Source organism: Salvelinus namaycush, chromosome 12 (assembly GCF_016432855.1).
Source record: "Salvelinus namaycush isolate Seneca chromosome 12, SaNama_1.0, whole genome shotgun sequence".
Lineage (NCBI taxonomy): Eukaryota > Metazoa > Chordata > Actinopteri > Salmoniformes > Salmonidae > Salvelinus > Salvelinus namaycush.
The window spans coordinates 46,675,985-46,697,359 of record NC_052318.1 but is presented as its reverse complement, the minus strand read 5'-3'; the positions used below and the strand labels follow the sequence as shown (position 1 = coordinate 46,697,359).

At 42.0% G+C, this 21,375-nt stretch overlaps 1 protein-coding gene across 1 annotated transcript; it reads right to left on the bottom strand.

Annotated features, from left to right (window-relative positions):
* Nucleotides 1-4,939: 4,939 nt before the first annotated feature.
* Nucleotides 4,940-16,332, bottom strand: LOC120056654 (macrophage colony-stimulating factor 1 receptor 1-like). The gene is made up of 20 exons (XM_039004866.1): nt 16,071-16,332; nt 15,709-15,987; nt 15,469-15,605; nt 15,164-15,332; nt 14,687-14,897; nt 14,422-14,537; nt 14,169-14,280; nt 13,843-14,000; nt 13,512-13,639; nt 13,294-13,420; nt 13,103-13,210; nt 12,815-12,925; nt 12,519-12,699; nt 10,914-10,993; nt 7,583-7,692; nt 7,358-7,480; nt 7,142-7,253; nt 6,935-7,034; nt 6,735-6,840; nt 4,940-6,271 (listed from the first exon to the last, which is right to left on the bottom strand). Exons 1-20 carry the CDS (start codon nt 16,300-16,302, stop codon nt 6,122-6,124), a joined length of 2,850 nt encoding a protein of 949 aa, XP_038860794.1. The 5' UTR covers nt 16,303-16,332; the 3' UTR covers nt 4,940-6,121.
* Nucleotides 16,333-21,375: the final 5,043 nt, after the last annotated feature.

Genomic DNA, 21,375 nt, shown 5'->3' with positions numbered 1-21,375 from the left:
TACAATATCTGGCTAATTCAATTCTCCCACAGCCAAAACACTCATTTCCTCCCAACAGCTGCTCTGTTTCCCCCATTTTCTCCTGGATGATAGAGACATACTGTAGCCTGGAGTTTTTTTGGGGGGGGCAGCTGGTTGTTTTCAAACTGAGACACACTCACATAACATACTGTATAACCGGTGCACAAGTGTCCTGTATATGAATTGTCTCTAAGTTGGAGTAACAGACAAAGTAGATGGAAGACGAGTGGTATCGCAGTGTGAAAGCCAGCAGCTGGCCATCGTAAGCTGTAAGCTCAACAGCTCTTCATTGGGACTACCAAAGATTGCTCCAGTTTGTAGACTAGACAATATTCTGCATGACACAGTAGTATTGAACAGCTCCTCTCCCGAGCCACAACTCTCTTCCTCTCCACATACCCTTTTTAAATGTCAAATTATATGAGTACAAATCTTGCTAGTGCCTTTAGTGCTGGAGGCGATCAAGGCTTTTGTAGTGCACAGTAGCAGGTCTTGCCAGTGCATATCTGAGATATCTGTGTGCGGTAGATCCCTTACTATTGGGGACGTGTTGGAGCTCGCACCTAACGCACCTAACGCAACTCCCAAACGTGAACTCTACAATGAGGCAAAGACTAAGTTGTGAAGGAAAGGTGGATTACAATATGGCTGGATTGGTAGACAATAACCATAAAGTAGATAATAAAATCAAATATGGTCGGATTGGCACGTTAAATGTGCACGTGTCCATTTTGAAGGATGTGTAAAGCAGGAAGTTGGTATACATGGTTCATAAACGACACGCTGTTAGATGCAATAGATCTCTGTAGATTATCTTAGCAGATGTGATCTAATCACGTCGAAGGGTTGATGGGCAACAGATGGCGGAAAATGTGTTTTATTCTGCCAAATAGAAGAAGACAAAGATAATTGAAGTGTCATCCCAGTGCGTAACGTTACAGACAAAGGCTGCAGGTGAGACATGAGAACAAGGCGGAAGCTTTTCAGATCCAGCCTCAGACCCAGTAAATCTCTGCGATGTGAGTGACAGGCAGGTTCCCAGGAACCTGCTCTGGATTAATGGCAGGAAACACGATGGAATGTTGTCTTTCTCCCACATACACTGTGGGCCATGGCCTGGGGCCCTCAATGGTTTCACAGGAAAACATGAGCCCAAACACCATTATCATAGAACCAAGACAGATCTATGTTACTGTATGTACTCATTAGAGATGGAGGTTTCAGAACTTTTCAGATGTCAACCCTGAAAGCGAAGCCTTTATTTGGCTTTGTTTTGTAATTCCTTTAAATATAGAAGGCCTCTCAAACTATTTTGTCTCAGACAAATATAGCCCTCAGACGTCTCGTAAAATGCCAAGCTTTCAGGAAAGTTTGGGAAAGGGCTCGAAAGGTTAATACAGCAATGTCCTTTGCTGAGAGCACAGTAGGGAGAATTCTTTGTTATCTGACAGTGGACATCGCTTTCATACCTATTGTATCACTGAGGGGGTTTTATTAGAAGCAAAAGTTGGTCTCGGGTTAGTCTGAAGTTACTCCAAGTGCTCTGCCAAGCTGTCTGGCTCATAATGACGTAATAGAACGGGCTATAGAAAGTACGTGAGGTGGCCACACAGTGAGAGGATGTTGGTGAGTGTCAATCTGAGATGTAGCTGAGTGGCTATTTTCTTAGAACTTTGTTAATAAATTGTGTGCAATGGTACCCCCTAGTGTCACAAACAGTCACATACAGGTTAATGAGATAAGTAGGGCAACTGTCCATGAAAGATCAGCATAAATTACAGTTATTCATCTGTGGATTGTCATCACTCAGCCTTACGTTTCTTTTTATATCCAACCCCTCTTCTGAATTCTTATTTTTATGGTTTTTGTGGTTATGAAGGGAGGGTGTCATCTTCCAGAATTGCTAAATAGTTTCACAGCAGAAGTAACTTGACCGTTTTTGCAATGTCTGGACTCTTTGTTTTCAAGAAATTTGTGCAAAATTCAGCACTTCCTGACAGTAAAAATAATAGCTAATATGCACATTTTGGGTATGTGTATACACCCTCGACTTCCTCAAGACAAGTTATATGCACGGGAAAATATACCCTTTACCGTGACTGGTTATGTGGAGTCAATGAAATTCATAGCATAACACTCCAATGTTTCCCACAGTTGTGTCAAGTTGGTTGGATGTCCTTTGGGTGGTGGAGAATTCTTGAGACGCACAGGAAACTGTTGAGCGTGAAAAACCCAGCAGTGTTGCAGTTCTTGGCACAAACCGGTGCACCTGGCAACTACTACCATACCCTGTTCAAGGCACTTAAAGCTATTGTCTTGCCCATTCACTCTCTGAATGGAACACATACACAAGCCATGTCTCAAGGCTTAAAAACGTTCATCTACACAAGTGGATTTAACAAGTGACGTCAATAAGGGATCATAGCTTTCACCTGGATTCACCTGGTCACCTGGAAAGAGCAGGTGTCTTTTAATGTTTTGTATGTACACTCAGTATATATTTAAGTGATAATGCCCGAGAAGCCGGTGTTTGTAGGATATATTGGCATGAAGTTGAGGGCCGGCAAACACTCCAAACACCGGCTCTGAGGGAATTATCACTTTCATACAAGGGGTTACCAACATTTTCAAATAATGATTGAAATTATTGAAACGTGTTTTGATTAAGTTATTCATACTATTTCATACTTCCACGAGATATAGCCCTGACACAAATCTAGGGTTGCGTATACACACACAGTGCATTCGGACATTATTCAGACCCCTTGACTTTTGCCACATTTTGTTACGTTACAGCCTTGTTCTAAAATGGTTTAAATCCCCCTCATCAATCTACACATAATACCCCATAATGACAAAGCAAATATAGGTTTTTAGAAATATTTGCAAATTTATTACAAATAAAAAATCTTGGCTGTGTGCTTAGGGTCGTGGTCCTGTTGGAAGGTGAACCTTCGCCCCAGTCTGAAGTCCTGAGCGCTCGGGAGCTAGATTGCATCAAGGATCTCTGTACTTTGCTCCGTTCATCTTTCCCTCAATACTGACTAGTCTCCCAGTCCCTGCCGCTGAAAAACATCCCCACAGCATGATGCTGCCACCACCATGCTTCACCGTAGGGATGGTTCCAGGTTTCCTCTAGATGTGACGCTTGGCATTCAGGCCTTCGAGTTCAATCTTGGTTTCATCAGACCAGAGAATCTAGTTTCTCATGGTCTGAGTCCTTTAGGTGCCTTTTGGAAAACTCCAAGCGGGCTGTCATGTGCATTTTACTGAGGAGTGGCTGCCGTCTGGCCACTCTACCATAAAAGCCTGATTGGTGGAGTGCTGCAGAGATGGTTGTCCTTTTGGAAGGTTCTCTCATCTCTACAGAGGGGCTCTGTCAGAGTGAGCATCATGTTCTTGGTCACCTCCCTGACCAAAGCCTTTCTCCCCCGATTTTGTTAGTTTGGCCTGGGCGGCCAGCTCTGGCAAGAGTCTTGGTGGTTCCAAACTTTTCCATTTAAGAATGATGGAGGCCACTGTGTTCTTAGGGACCTTAAATGCTGCAGACATTTTTTGGTACCCTTCCCCAGATCTGTGCCTCAACGCAATCCTGTCTCGGAGCTCTACGGACAATTCCTTCAACATCGTGGCTTGATTTTCACTCTGACATGCACTGTCAACTGTGCGAGCCTTGATATAGACAGGTGTGTTCTTTTCCAAATCATGTCCAATCAATTGAATTTACCACAGGTGGACTCCAATCAGGTTGTAGAAACATCAAGGATGATCAATGAAAAAAGGATTCACCTGAGCTCAATTTCGAGTCTCATAGCAAAGGGTCTGAATACTTATGTGAGTATGGTATTTCATTTTTTTATATACATGTGCAAAAAAATATAAAAACCTTTTTTCCCTTTGTCATTATGGGGTATTGTGTGTAGATTGAGGAAAATGTTTTATGTAATGAATTTTAGACTTAGGCTGTAATGTACCAAAATGTGGAAAAAGTCAAAGGGTCTGAATACTTTCCGAATGCACTGTATATACTGTACCAGTCAAAAGTTTGGACACACCTACTCATTCAAGGTTTTTCTTTATTTTTACTATTTTCTTCATTGTAGAATAATAGTGAAGACATCAAAACTATGAAATAACACATATGGAATCATGTAGTAACCAAAAAAAAAGAAATGTATTTTAGATTGTTCAAAGTAGCCACCGCCTTGATGACAGCTTTGCACACTCTTGGCATTCTCTCAACCTGCTTCATGAGGAATGCTTTTCCAACAGTCTTGAAGGAGTTCCCACATATCCTTAGCACTTGTTGGCTACTTTTCCTTTACTCTGCGGTCTAATTGATCCCAAACCATCTCAGTTGGGTTGAGGTCGGGTGATTGTGGAGGCCAGGTCATCTGATGCAGCACTCAATCACTCTCCTTGGTCAAATAGTTCTTACACAGCCTGGAGGTATGATTTGGGTCATTGTCCTGTTGAAGTCAAATTATAGTCCCAGTAAGCTCAAACCAGATGGGATGGTGTATTGCTGCAGAATGCTGTGGTAGCCATGCTGGTTAAGTTTGCCTTGAATTTAAAAAAATAAAAATAAGAGAGTGACACCAACAAAGCACCATCACACCTCCTCCTCCATGTTTCACGGTGGGAACCACACGTGTGGAGATCATCCATTCACCTTTAGTGGTTGGAACCAAAAATCTGAAATTTAGACTCATCAGACCAAAGGTCAGATTTCCACTGGTCTAGTGTCCATTGCTCGTGTTTCTTGGCCCAAGCAAGCCTCTTCTTCTTATTGGTGTCCTTTAGTAGTGGTTTATTTGCAGCAATTCGACCATGAAGGTCTGATTCACGCAATCTGAGGTTCAGTTAACTCTAATGAATTTATATTCTGCAGCAGAGGTAACCCTGAGTCTTCCTTTCCTGTGGCGGTCCTCATGAGAGCCAGTTTCATCATAGCACTTGATGGTGTTTGCGACTGCACTTGAAGAAACTTTGAAAGTTCCTGAAGTTTTCCGCACAATAACGGATTGGCTCAAAAGCATTAAGAAAGAAAGAAATTCCACAAATGAACTTTTAACAAGGCACACCTGTTAATTGAAATTCATTCCAGGTCACTACCTTGTGAAGTTGGTGTTGAGAGTGCCAAGAGTCACGGTAGGTTTCAGTTGAATGTAAAGCATTTCTTACTCTAAAGGCAAGACAAAAAACAGAAATCATTTGGTTACATTGAAGTTCACACACTTCAGATTTTCAAACACTTAAGAGAAACTTTCAAAAGAGACTATGTTGCTACTATACACTATAATAGTAAAACGTTTCTGCAATAACTATGTATTTTTGTGCTGCTTAGGCATGCTGAAACGTTGATCTCAGTTCAGTAAAATTGGTGTTGAGAATTTTGGGAGTTTTGGAAACATAAAGCTGCATATGTAACTGGCTTTCTTTTCCGATAGACATTCATCGAGTTTATCAAGCCGGTTAGATCAGTTAGTAAAGTATCTCATAAATGTTAAAGGTACATTATCTAGAAATCGCTCAGCCATTTCCTGGTTGCTAACATTCTAATAGTATGCCTAATTTCAGTTTATGACAAAACAAGCAAGTATAGTGTTGTGAATCATTGTACCGTCTAAACCGCTGTGAAATAACAACAAGTATTGTATTTTCAGCTGTTTGAATCTTGTGTACAAAATAGAAAGTGAAAGATGCAAAAACGAAACCTGTGCACGGAAAAGCATAGAAATAGTGCACAGAACAGATCTACTGCTTCTTAGACTTGCTTTCACTGCGAATGACAGATCTATAACTCACATTTCTATGTGAATTTGGTGGGGTCACCCAAAAACGTACATATTGCAGCTTTAAAGATAATTACATTTATATGACCTAATTATGAGCTTTTGGTCATTTGATCAAGGCATAACATGATCAAGGCATAAAAGCTTAGTTCCCGATGTTGCTTACTGGCAGCTACTGTATGGCATGTTCTGTACAATGAGAATCAAGACATTTGGATAAACTGGTGTGTGTCCACCCATCTCTTGCCTGTGATTGACAGATTTTAATGTGAATGTATAGTCATTGATGATGGCCTGATGTGCTCTCAGCAGAACTGGTAGTTGTTCTTTTTCATCAGGGGCTGCTCCTCTCCCTCCTGGTACAGTGTCTGATCACAATCCTCATTCATCTTAGCTGGGTCCCCCTGCTCTCCTGCCTCCTGCTGTGGAGTCGTATCCTGCACATTCCTGTAGGTCTGGCAGAAGTCAGGATACTTAGTATCACATTAAAAGTCTTGATGTCACCCAAACCATTTTACCCACCAAATGATATTCATCCTCATACTGTAAATACATTTGAGAAGTACAGTATATCTAGCTGTAGGGAATGATTATAAGTTAGTGGAATGCTAAGAGAGAGACTAACCTTAAAAATATTTTCTACAGTGAAAGGGGGGATACCTAGTCAGTTGTACAACTGAATGGCTTCAACTGAATGGCTTCAACTTCAACTGAAATGTGTCTTCCGCAGTTGAATCAGAGAGGTGTGGGGGGCTGCCTTAATCGATGACATTCACGGCGCCCGGGGAACAGTTGGTTAACTGCCTTGCTCAGGGGCAGAACGACAGCTTTTTACCTTGTCAGCTCGGGGATTCAATCCAGCAACCTTTCGGTTACTGGCCCAACCACTAGGCAGTGTGTCACTTAAGTCCATCTTACATGGTCTGGCTGGTCAGGCAGTAGCTTTTGGATAAGTTGGACGATGGTACTGAAGGTTGGACGCTCTGTTGGGTCCAGGTTCCAGCACATCTTCATGATGGTGTATCTGAGGAGAACAATTAGTTTCAGATAGTGCAGCAGGCTGTCAAGTAATGTCATATCTCTTCGCTGATATACCCATCTTGAAGTATAATACTCACATTTCTGGAGGGGAAAAGTCCGGTTGAGACATGTAGCATCCATCTTTGATCATCTTGTAGAACCGGGTGTCCACCACAACATTAGGGTATGGGCTCTTACCTAGAAATACCAACCAAACATTTATTTCAGATATTTCATTTGGACACAAACTTTGATTAATTCAACATAAGACAGTATTTTTGTCATCGCATGCCAGTGTGACCCACCCAGAGAGAAGATCTCCCACAGCAGTATCCCATAGGACCAGACGTCACTCTGCACTGTGTACACACATTCAAAGATGCTCTCAGGGGCCATCCATTTCACTGGCAGACGGGCCTGGGAATACAATAGTTTTAGAGATCATCATATCATAGTTCGCAATCATTCAAGGATCGGAGCCTCTAAAACTAAAGTGATTTCTTGATATGTTATTTACTCACATTTCCTTTCACCACATAGTTGGAGTCATTCTCGATGTCTCTGGCGAGGCCAAAGTCGCAGATCTTAGCCACACGGCCATCGGTCAAGAGGACGTTCCTAGCCGCCACGTCCCTGTGAATGCACTGCACGGAGACAACATAGGCGTCATTCATATGCACGTGTGTGCATCTGCATGTTACACTACATGAGTTATGATATTAATTACATTGGTTTTGTTCTATTACATTTTTGGATGCCAGGAAGTCCATTCCCTGAGCCACCTGAGAGGAGAACCTCAACAAGTCTTCTATGTCCAGCGACCAGGTGCCTGTCTCTGGATCCTCACATAGGGAACCTATCAGGAAGAGAGAGAGAGAGAAAGAGTATATGAGACCTAGGGTTGCAAAGGGAGGGTATATTTCAGGTAACCTTTGAAGTTTACCAGTAAACTACTGACATTTTGGAAACAGTCAAGGTTTTTTATGGAATTTTCATAACATATAAAAGGTATAGAATAATCAAATATAATCAAATAACAAATGGAATCACAAAGCTGTAAAACATTATCCTAAATATAACCCATCAACTAAGTGAATACCATTGGTGTTTAATATGAGAGTTTCAGCATGAAATATCCTTTATATATTACACACACTTCTATTTATTTTACAATGCCAATAGGTCTTTGTTGTAAATGTTTTGATGCCAAATTGGTATCAGTTGTGAAAAATGTAAATCATTGAAAGCGTTGCATAGTTATTTGCAAATCGAGACCTTGGGAGTATAAGGATCTATCTGACATTTTGGTCAAAAATGGGTTATTCACATAAAGCTGTTCTTTAGGTGGTCCTTCACATGTGAGATGTCAGATTTGTGGAAAAAGTCCATTTACAATGAACAAAAAAAGTTATATCTGTGCCAACACCTTTGAACTTGGTTCTATAAGGTTCTAGCTGCAATCCAATCACACAATGCTGGGTGGTAAATAGAACATAATTGTATGTAAGGTGATGTACTTATTGAGTCATGAAAGAAGAAGACAAAACAGTTCTGAGATCTGGGACTTGAAAAATACTAATTATCTCCAACCACACATTTTGCAGATAGAACCTTCATTTTGCAGAAGTCCTTCATTATTCGTATCATAAGTTCTGGTCTGCTTTTGCAAGTACCACTTTTTCAGAAGAATGGTCTTTGTGGTAAAAATAAATAAATGCAGCGGCCCTACAGCTTGTTTAAGGCCCATTGGAGAGGCATCGCTATTTTGTTGACTTGTTCTATAGCAATATGAAAACCTCCATGGAAGGGGTATTTCACTCAAATAAAAAATGTACTACAGTTTATTGATAACTAGCAAATAGATTACTGATTTCAGGTGTCAGACACCAGATAAATATATCACCCAGAACTAAACTTTAGCAATGTTGCTAGTTTTCCATAGGATATAGTGTATTTGTCAATTTAGTGAACTATCGCTTTAACAAATGTGTGATGAACATTAATAAATACAGTGCCTTCGGAAAGTATTCAGACCCCTCGACTTTTTCCACATTTTGTTACATTACAGATTTTTTCTAAAATGGATTAAATATAAAAACTCCATCGGTTTACACACAATACCCCATAATGACAAAGCGAAAACAGTTTTTTTAGGTTTGCAAATGTATTAAAAATAAAAAACAGATACCTTATTTACATAAGTATTCAGACCCTTTACTATGACTTGAAATTGAGCTCAGATGCATCCTGTTTCAATTGATCATCCTTAAGATGTTTCTACAACTTGATTGGAGTCCACCTGTGGTAAATTCAATTGATTGGACATGATTTGGAAAGGCACACACCTGTCTATATAAAGGTCCCACAGTTGACAGTGCATGTCAGAGAAAAAACCAAGCAATGAGGTCGAAGAAATAGTCCGTAGAGCTCCAAGACAAGATTGTGTCGATGTACAGATCTGGGAAAGGGTTACTAAAAAATGTCTGCAGCATTGAAGGTCCCCAAGAACACAGTGGCTTCCATCATTCTTAAATGGAAGAAGTTTAGAACCACCGAGACTCTTCCTAGAGCTGGCTTTCCGGCCAAACTGAGCAATCGGGAGAAGGGCGTTTGTCAGGGAAGTGACCAAGAACCCAATACTCACTCTGATAGAGCTCTAGAATTCCTCTGTGAAGATGGGAGAACCTTCCAGAAGGACAACCATCTCTGCAGCACTCCACCAATCAGGCCTTTATGATAGAGTGGCCAGGCGGAAGCCACTCCTCAGTAAAATGCACACGACAGCCCACTTGGAGTTTGCCAAAAGACACCTAAAGACTCAGACCATGAGAAACAAGATTCTCTGGTCTGATGAAACCAAGATTGAACTCTTTGGCCTGAATGCCAAGCATTACGGCTGGAGGAAATCTAGCACCATCCCTACGGTGAAGCATGGTGGTGGCAGAATCATGATGTGGGAATGTTTTTCAGCGGCAGGGACTGGGAGACTAGTCAGGATCGAGGCAAAGATGAACGGAGAAAAGTACACAGAGATCCTCAAAATAATCTAAAGGTGGACATGTCATGTTTTAGGTCATTAAAATGTTCTGCGACTGGATAATCCCTTTGGTTTCAGTAATTCTTTGTTTGAGAGAACGAGAGTTTTTACCGACGTAACAGCCCACATGGACATTTAATCATGTAGATAACATGGGTGGTGTAGTACGTAATAATGTCATTTATTTGGAACCGTTTTCCTGTATGTGGGTGGCAGAAATATTCACACTTCATCATATTGTTGCACTGTGCGCAACCTCTGCATTTATAGCTACCATTCGGGAGAGGGCGTAAAAGAGCCTGGCTGATTTTCTTTTGTGGCTGGCAGTTGGCATTTTATCACGTAAATTGCGACCTTTCCTATGACAATAAGTGGTGGATTCTTAAATTCAGCTGGCAAAACTGGGTCCGATGATTAAACATGCCTGTGTTTCTTGACAACATCTCCCACCTTTTGTTATGTTCTATTGAAATTGAAAGAATTGTAACATTCTGTGTCAAATTGGGTTCAGCCATACGGTTCTATCTGAGATTGCACCCCCCCTAGGAAGACTGTTTTACAAACGTCTAGGTATTTTTGATACTCTGCACTTTAGGTACTTTAAGGTGAAGACCTGAATTGGTTATGAAAGAAGAATTCACTACAAAACAGTCTTGAGATCTGGGTTGTAAACATTTTGATGCTCAATTTCTCAGAACTATGCTTTGTGCAGATAGAACCTTATAGTCCCAACAATAAAATGTCATTGTTGATTAGATGCTTTTTAACATTTTTTTTCTTGAACCATATAGTCTATCAACTAGAACCTCATGGACAATATGGACAGATATAAAGATTAAGAAAAAATATATTTTATATGATTACATGTTTAAAAGTTAGTCAAGTATAAATCAACAAATTTGCAATAGATTACCTGTTAATTACAAAATGTACTGAAAATGCTGGTAACTTTTGTAAATTACCAGTAGTTTTGCAACCTTAAGACTTCCACTCCACAAACCTCTCTATGTTACTGTGATGAGTAAAAGGATGCTAATTACCCATAGGACAGTGTTTGGGTCTCTGCGCTGGATGCATGTCCAGGTAGTTGTCTGAGCTGGAGCAGGAGATCCCACTGTCACTGCAGACACATAGAGGACTGAGAGTTTTGTTCTGTTGTACGGCAGAATTACAGAACAGAAGAACCCACTGAGATGTAGCGATGGGAAGTTTGGCTCTTTTTACTGACTCTGATCTTTTAGACTCGTTCAGACAAAATAATTCATATTTCGACTCATTTTCGTTCATTTGAGTCAGCTATGCTGTGAGGGTGATTAGCACAATCGTTTGTGAACCGCAGCCCCCCCCAAACAATTCACTCCCGAATTGAATTTTGTTGAGGAGAGGGTGTGTATGTTTTGGTTCTACAAACCTGTGTCCATTATATTATTATTGTAGTCATTCTTGCACCATGCGATCTATCATGAGTTCTAAACATGTATTTTTTAATTCTCTATGCTCATGATCTATTTTCCTGCGTGCATGATGACAGGCAGTTGGTGGTGGAGGAGTGTGTACCAATCCTGCCGTAGGACTCATTGCGGCCAGCACTAGCAGGTCAAACGACTAAAATGAACGAGTCATGACTCTCGGGTCAGTAAAAAGAGTCGTTCAAAAAGAACGAATCTGTAACGGTTGTCCTCCTCCTCTTCGTCCGAAGAGGAGGAGTAGGGATTGGACCAAAGCGCAGCGTCGTTATATGTAGACATAATGATATTTATTAAAGTAAAAACGAAACACGAAAATACTTCAACAAACTACAAAACAAATAAACGATGTAGACAGACCTGAACTAGAGAACTTACATAAACACGAAGAACGCATGAACAGGTACAGACTACACAAACGAACGAACAAACGAAACAGTCCCGTGTGGTGCACAGACACAAACACGGAAGACAATCACCCACAAACAAACAGTGTGAGCAACCTACCTTAATATGGTTCTCAATCAGAGGAAACGTAAAACACCTGTCCCTGATTGAGAACCATATCAGGCTAAATGACAATGAACCTAAACATAGAAACACATAACATAGAATGCCCACCCCAACTCACGCCCTGACCAACTAAACACATACAAAAACAAGAGAAAACAGGTCAGGAACGTGACAGAATCGTTTGCGTACTGCACATCCCTACGGAGATGATGTGGTGATGTGTAGAAGAAGAGTATGCATGTGCTGATGATGTTTGCTGTGATGGAGTGCTAAGCTTGCGGAGTAAACGTACCCTTTAATGATACCCATTGTGTCCTCATGTTACTGAGCCTACTACATGACAAGGTTACACTACGGTCTACACTGTGCATATAGGCATTATAATGTGTGGTTTCAAACACGTGTGAAGAGGCATGCATGTCTTGTTAGAATGTGGATCGTGATACGGCACTGCAGAGAGCAATGAATACAATTGGAGCACATGAGGTCACTGGCGAGTGGAATACACATTACATAAACCATTTGTGGAGACTGAAACTTTGTCTCACATCTGTTTCTCGTTCTGGTGTGCTTTCACTTAAACAGGAACAATGTCTCTGCTGGGAGACTGGAAAAAGAAGAGTGAGTTGAGACTAGAGAGGCGTGTTCGTGATCAGTACAGCCTACCTCCTTACACGGGACTCCTGTGCACATGTGTTCTTGTAGTGATCACTGTTCTCTGGAACCCGTGGAACCTCTGGAGTCCCTGGTCCGCTCGGGATAGAGTACAGGAACAGCTTGGCCTTGCCATGCAAGAAGTTCAGCAGGTCGCCATAGCTGCAGTACTCCGTGATCATCAGCATTGGGCCTGTGTGTGGTCGAATACAATAAATGGGATGATCGATTTGGTTAACAATGACACTCGCCAAGTCATGTTGACCTTGTTGTATGGAAATACAAGTACAGAAAAGAGTTTGTCGCACCTCCTTGAGTACATGCCCCTAACAGGTTAACAATGTTGTCATGAGATCCCAGGTGACTGAGGATCTTCAGTTCTGACATCAGAGCTTCTCTCTCTTCTGAGTGGGCGCTTGCTGAGGAGGAGAAGTCATTTTGTACTGAGGTAGTGCTTCTTCTACGATCGGTACAAGTATCCAATAACAGCAAGTATCCAATAACAGTTAACTATTGTACAATAACTTTGACTCCCTTTTGTAAAGTAAATGCAACGCTGCAGGAAAGATTTTACACACAGGAGGAGGCTAACTCACGCTTGAGCATCTTTACTGCCACGCGCGTGGTCATGTTGTCATCGGTCCCCAGACCATAGGCAGTGGCCTCCACTACTTTCCCAAAAGCCCCTGCTCCCAGAATCTGGCCTGGAACACACAGTATTCAGTCAGTCATTACTGTTTAGTGTACTAGTCTCTGTTTTTAACCCCAAAACTGCAATAAATCATACCAAGCCTCAGCTTATCACGAGGGAACTCCCACTTCTTGTTATAAGGAAGTTGTGTAGGGTCAATAAAGGTGTAGTTATTCCCATCATTGGCCTCGATGATCTTCCACCGGACTTCATATTTTGGTTTCTATGAGAGAAAACATATGTTGTGTAATGGTCTAAATGCACATGTCTTTGGGCATTGATTGCCAGTGAATGGGCCAGTAAATGCAACTTACCTGCTTGTATTTGTACAGGACAATGACAAGCAGAAGGAAGAGAAGGGCTGCTGTGCTGGTGGCTCCAATGAAAGTGGGTGTGAACAGCTTGGGCGTGACAAATGTTGATGTACTCGCAGCAGGGACACCTAAGACATAACAAACAGCAAACACATTTGATGCCCTTGAAGTCAGCTCATGACATTATTCAGTACTGAAAATGGATATTAGAAATAAGACTACCTGTAGCTGTTTTTATACTAGTCATAATGTGACAGAACCAGCGTCATGTGAGAATCTCACACAACTTTTCTTTGTACAGTATATTGTATATCTGCAAAGGTTGTCTTACGCAATACGAAGATGTCCCGCTCTTTACCAACCAGGTTAAAGGTCACACACTCCACTGTGACCTCCGTACTTGAGGGACTGAGGGTCAGCTCACTCTGCACCTCCATGGTGCTGGTGAGAAGAGGCTGCACCTCCACGGTGTCATTGTCACCATCACACCTGACAACAGAGGAACATCGGGATGAGCACAGAACAGTGAAACAGCTCTCTCTGCATCTTGTGCCTTGGAAAGATATTGTTCTATTGCAGTCCAGTTAGAGAACCGACAATCAATCAATCAAATGTATTTTATAAAGCCCTTTTTACATCATCAGTTTTTACACCTACGTGTTTTGTATTCCTGGGCACTGGTACCAGATGATTGTGGGAGCTGGGTATCCAGAGGCGGTGCAGGTCAGGGTGGTAACATTCTTCAGTCTGACCATGGCAGTGGGTTTCTCTACTCAAGTCAGAGAGGACAAACAGCATCACGCTTTTTAAGTCGGCGTCACATTCTCAGATCGGGTCACAATTGCGGTCCATATTTTCCTGCCCGTTTGAATGTTGATGTGACCGATCACGTTGGAGTGAGATCACTTACGGTAGACTTGGACGTTGAAGGTGATGGAGCCATTGAGGCATGTGCTCCTAGTGTGGAGGGTGTACTGGCCTCTCTCCTCAGACCTCACTCTCTGTAGCAGCAAGCTGCTCTCGTACCTACAGGATGACCGTATCAGTCGGTTTCAAATAACAGCAGTTTCAATAAATAGATCCTGTATTTACTCAGCATCATTATAAATGATGCGATACAAACATTCAGAATCAGACAACTCATGTCCAGTGAAACTAGAGGGGAAAACAATGACCTGTTATTGTATCGGACGGCCCATGTGTCGTCATGAGTGGAGATGTTGTGATTGTGAGACATGGGGATGTCCCACCACTGCTCCTTGATTTGGGGATACGCCTCGATTAGAATGTTTATCTCAAGGTTTTCTCCTTCGTTCACTTCAACTAAGGAGCCATTTAAGTAGAGATCTGGTGACAGGCGGGGTATGAGCCTAATGTAAGGCTTATCTGACGAGGCGAGAGGGAAAATAGAGAGAGAACGTTATTGTGACCACGAACTTGAACGAAACTGAAAATTGAGATTGTCTCACCCCAATTTCCTTTGAGGATGCTGAGCTGAGTTTCACTTTTGAAACAGGTTTCCGTGTTTGGTGTTTGTGGAAATCAACACTAGCCTCGTGCTACCATCCTGATCTTGCAGGCTTACATAACTACTGTATGTTTCTGTGGAGTGAAACATATTAGACGCTAGATCAACACTCCCTAATGCTTACCTACAACCTGCAGGTAGGTGGTGGAGCTGTTGAACCCAGCCTCATTCATGGCTGTACAGGTGAAGTTTCCTGTGTGAGACATGGCCACAGCTGGGATAGTCACACTACTGGTGATGTGCACTTGATTACTCTGGTCCTCTTGTATCATTTTATGTGAAAAGTCCAATGCCTGTAAAAACAACACCAACATATCAGTTCAGATCTTCAGAAATATACTGTATCATACAAGTTAAAAGCACACGTAAGTAGGGAAAACATCTATGATTTAATGACAGGAATTGAAAATAGGCTACTGTTTAACTGACTTTGAGGGAGGAGTGTTTCCACGTCACGTTGTAGAAGTGGTTAGGGTTGCTAGTGATGCAGGGGATCAGGAGCTGCTCTCCGACAATACGAACATACCCATCTACCTCAATTAGCACAGATGGTGGCAAACGCAACCCTGGAACAGACGTAGAGAAGTGTTTAGATGTGTTGAAATGCTTTGGGGCTAATAACCTCAATGTCCAACAAACACAAATGCACAGAATTCAACTTCATCTCACTTTGAATGACGAAGATGGGGACAACTTTGGAGACTCTCGTGACCCCATCGATCTTTGCGCTGCAGACGTAGTCTGCGCTGTGGCTGGTCAGAAGATGTCGGATGAGGATTCCTCTCTTTGGGTTGACAGTGTAGTTCATGTCGGGGGGTGTAGGGTCTCCGTTGGCCATACGGACGGATAGGTCGGTGGCTATGGGGTTTGTCAGCTGACAGAGGAGAACATCACTGCCCTCCTTCACATCTCCCAGGGTTCGAGGGGTCACCAAGATGTTATGGGGATCTATAAGGAACATAACACGTGATATATTGGTGCATGTGAGTCTTCAGGTTGAGCACTGAATATGACCATACTTACACACTTACCTTTCACATAGATGTGGACCTCTGAGCTGAGGTCTGGTTGGTTCTCATACATGCACTTGTATGTGCCAGTGTAGTCTACTGTAAGGCGCCTGGTGGTAATCACACTCCCCAATCTAGTATTCCTCATGAGTTTGAATGCTGTGGTAGACCAGGTAACTGTGCTGTAGCCCTCACAGGTCAAGGTGAAAGATGAGGTACCAACAGGGATAGTCCACTCAGCCTCCCTCAGCATCACCGAGTTCAGCTTGATCACTGGAGGGCTCTGCTCTGTCAACAAACCAAAGACAGAACCAGGCATAAATAACACACATAATCAAATCTAGCAATCTCGTGTTTCATGGAATGCAGACATAGTCTACAGCAGCTATTCCCAAACTGGGGTACGTGCAATGCTGTCCGGGGTACGCCAAATAAAAATGGGATTCACATTTTCAAACGGTACATTTCTGTTTTCCAACGGGGCTATACTTTTGGGTGAGGTTTTTTTCTCGCCTGAGTAGCCTCGTTTCACTGTGTCCATAGTGTCCAGCGAAATAACAACACAATGTCAAATACAGGTAGCCTAGTCAAATAATTAACATCCAATCACATTAACCGTTACTCTCTCGTGGGAAACTTCACTCTTGCGCAGACATTTAGAAACGAAACATGACAATTTGAAAAATAAGCCACGGAAGTTTTTTGAGCAAGAATAAAGACGACTTTTGAGTAGTAAGACGTATAAAAGTAATAGATACCATTAATAAGAAGGGACTAGAAGCGTCTTATATGGTGAGCTACCGAGTGGCTAGGAGGCAAGCCCCATACTATTGTGGAGGACTTAATTATTCCTGCTGCCGCGAATATGGCTGGGACACTGCTGGGGGAAAAGGCAAAAAAACTATACAGACAATGTCTTCATCAAACAACACTGTTTCACAACGCATCAGTGACATAAAAGGAGATGTTTTGAAACAATTACTGCTTCACATACAAGCCAGTGAATTATATGCGTTACAGCTGGATGAGCCAACAGATGTGCGGGCCTGGCACAGCTCCTGATATATGTCCGTTACGTTAATGGGGGGCAGCAGGTAGCCTAGTGGTAGGAGCTTTGGGCCAGTAACCGAAAGGTTGCTGGATTGAATCCCCGAGCTGACAAGGTAAAAATCTGTCGTTCTGGTCCTGAGCAAGGCAGTTAACCCACTGTTCCCCGGGCACCGATGATGTGGATGTCGATTATGGCAGCCCCCCGCACTTCTCTGATTCAGAGGGGTTGGGTTAAATGCGGAAGACACATTTCAGTTGAAGGCATTTAGTTGTACAACTGACTAAGTATCCCCCTTTGCCCTATTAAGGAAGACATCCTCTTCTGCAAACCACTGGAAACCAGGACAATATGAGTGTCACGCCCTGACCTTAGAGAGCCTTTTTATTCTCTATTTGGTTAGGTCAGGGTGTGACTTGGGTGGGCAAATCTATGTGTTCTATTTCTTTGTTGGCCGGGTATGGTTCCCAATCAGACGCAGCTGTCTATCGTTGTCTCTGATTGGGGATCATACTTAGGCAGCCTGTTTTCCACCTGAGTTTGTGGGATCTTGTTTTTTGTACTGTTACTGTGTAGCCTGCAGAACGTTACGTTCGTTTATTCTTTTGTTGTTTTGTTGGTGTTCATCTTAATAAAGAAAGATGTACACTTACCACGCTGCGCCTTGGTCTCCTTCTAACGACGGACGTAACAATGAGAGGATATTTTTAAAGTACTGGACAGCTTTATGACATCAAATGGACTTTGGTGGTCAAGATGTGTTGGTATCTGTACTGATGGTGCAAAAGCAATGACAGGGAGACATAGTGGAGTGGTAACGCATGTGCAAGCCGTTGCTCCCGACGTCACTTGGGTACACTGCAGCATCCACAGAGAGGCTCTTGTTACCAAGGGAATGCCTGACGGCTTGAAAGACTTTTTGGACAATTCAGTGAAAATGGTTAACTTTGTTAAAGCAAGGCCCCTGAACTCTCGTGTATTTTCTGCATTATGCAATGATATGGGCAGCAACCATGTAATGCTTTTACAACATACAGAAGTGTGCTGGTTATCAAGGGGCAAAGTATTGACATGTTTTTTTTTAAATTGAGAGACAAGCTTAAAGTTTTCTTTACTGACCATTTTCACTTGTCTGACCGCTTGCATGATTACGAGTTTCTCACACGACTGGCCTGTCTGGGTGATGTTTTTTCTCACCTGAATGATCTGAATCTAGGATTACAGGGACACTCCCCAACTATATTCAATGTGCGGGACAAAATTGAGGCTATGGTTAAGAAGTTGGAGCTCTTTTCTGTCTGTGTTAACAAAGACAACACACAGGTCTTTCCATCATTGTATGATTTTTTGTGTGCAAATGAACTCAAGCTTATGGACAATGTCAAATGTGATATAGCGAAGCACTTAAGTGAGCTGGGCACGCAATTACGCAGGTACTTTCCCGAAATGGATGACACAAACAACTGGATTCGTTATCCCTTTCATGCCCTGCCTCCTGTCCACTTACCGATATCTGAACAAGAGAGCCTCATCGAAATTGCAACAAGCGGTTTTAATCTAATTGAATTTAATCAGAAGCCACTGCCAGATGTCTGGATAGGGCTGCGCTCAGAGATTATTGCTTTGGCAAATCGCACTGTTTTAGACACTGATGATGCCCTTTGCAACCACATACCTATGTGAGAGTGGATTCTTGGCCCTCACGACCATGAAAACTAAATACAGGCACAGACTGTGTGTGGGAAATGATTTAAGACTGAGACTCTCCATTACAACCCAACATTGCAGAGTTATGTTCTCATTAACCTTTGGTGAGTTATTCACAATTTTTGATGAACAAAGAAGGTTTTATATGTAAGATGGCTAAACAAAGAGCAAAATTATTGATTATTATTATATTAGTATTTGTGCCCTGGTCCTATAGAGCTCTTTGTCACTTCCCATGAGCCAGGTTGTGAGAAAAACTCACACTCATTCTTATGTTTAATAAATGTATTGTATAGTGTGTGTGTGTGGCAGGATTACAACGATGGCAAAAAACAACATTTGAGAGTGCACTGACCCTGGTGCTAGAGAGGGTACACAGCTGGAGGTTGAATGTTTGAAGGGGTACGGGACTATAAGAAGTTTGGGAACCACTGGTCTACAGTAATGATATACTTCACATTTGAATTATCACATTTGTAACTGCAATACCTACAGTACAGTGCATTCGGAAAGTATTCAGACCCCTTGACTTTTTCCACAATTTGGTAAGTTAATAATTCCCCTTATCTATCTACACACAATACCCCATAATGTTGAAGCAAAAACAGGTTTTTAGACATTTTTGCAAATGTATTAAAAATAAAAAAACAGAAATACCTTATTTATAAAAGTATTCCGACCCTTTGCTTTGAGACTCGACATTGAGCTCAGGTGCATCCTGTTTCCATTGATCATCCTTGAGATGGTACATTTAATTGATAGGACATGATTTGGAAAGGCACACACCTGTCTATATAAGGTCCCATGGTTGACAGTGCATGTCAGAGCAAAAACCAAGCCATGAGGTCAAAGGAATTGTCCGTAGAGCTCAGAGACAGGATTGTGTCGAGGCACAGATCTGGGGAAGGGTACCAAAACATGTCTGCAGCATTGAAGGTCCCCAAGAACACAGTGGCCTCCATCATTCTTAAATGGAATAAGTTTGTAACCACCAAGACTTTCAGCTTTAATTTGAGGGTATTTACATCCAAATCAGGTGAAAGGTGTGGCAATTACAGCACTTTTTATATGTGGTCACCCCCTTTTTAAGGGACCAAAAGTAATTGGACAATTCGCTCCTCAGCTGTTCCATGGCCAGGTGTGTGTTATTCCCTCATTAGTTAATTTACAAGTAAGCAGATGAAAGGTCAAGAGTTGATTTCAAGTGTGGCATTTGCATTTGGAATCTGTTGCTGTTAACAATCAATATGAAGTCCAAAGAGCTGTCACTGCCAGTGAAGCAAGCCGTCATTAGGCTGAAAAATCTAAACAAACCTGTCAGAGAGATAGCTAAAACATTAGGTGTGGCCAAATCAACTATTTGGTACATTCTTAAAGAGAAAGAACACACTGGTGAGCTCAGGAACACCAAAAGGCCTGGAAGACCACGGAAAACAATTGTGGTGGGTGACAGAAGAATTCTTTCCCTGGTGAAGAAAAAAACCCTTCACAACAGTTGGCCAGATCAAGAACACCCTCCGGGTTGGAGGCGTATCTGTGTCAAATTCAACATTCAAGAGAAGACTTCACTAGAGGAAATACAGAGGGTTTACCACAAGATGTAAATCATTGTTAAGCCTCAAAAACAGAAAGACCAGATTAGAGTTAGCCAAAAAACATATAAAAAAAAGCCTATACATTTCTGGAACAACATCCTATGGACAGATGAGACAAAGATCAACTTGTACCAGAATGATGGGAAGAGAAGAGTATGGAAAAGGGAAGGTACTGCTCATGATCCGAAGCATACCACCACATCTGTGAAGCATGGAGGAGGTAGTGGTATGGCGTGGGCATGTATGGCTGCCAATGGAACGGGTTCCCTTGTATTTATTGATGATCTGACTGCTGAAAAAAGCAGCAGGGTGAATTCTGAAGTGTTTAGGGCTATATTATCTGCTCAGATTCAGCCAAATGCTTCAGATCTCATTGGACGGCGCTTCACAGTGCAGATGGACGATGACCCGAAGCATACTGCGATTTCACTTGCTGAAGGCAAAACTGAAGGCAAAACGGCCAAGAACAAGCAGGAACTGAAGACCGCTGCAGTAAAGGCCTGGCAGAGCATCACCAGGGAAGTAACCCAGGATCTGGTGATGTCTATGGGTTCCAGACTTCAGGCAGTCATTGACGGCAAAGGATTTGCAACCAAGTATTAAAAGTTAGTTTGTCCAATTACAGTTGAAGTCGGAAGTTTACATACACTTAGGTTGGAGTCATTAAAACTAGTTTTTCAACCACTACACAAATTTCTTGTTAACAAACTATAGTTTTGGCAAGTCGGTTAGGCCATCTACTTTGTGCATGACACAAGTCATTTTTCCAACAATTGTTTACAGACAGATTATTTCACTAATAATTCACTGTATCACAAATCCAGTGGGTCAGAAGTTTACATACACTAAGTTGACTGTGCCTTTAAACAGCTTGGAAAATTCCAGAAAATGATGTCATGGCTTTAGAAGCTTCTGATAGGCTAAGTGACATCATTTGAGTCAATTGGAGATGTACCTGTGGATGTATTTCAAGGCC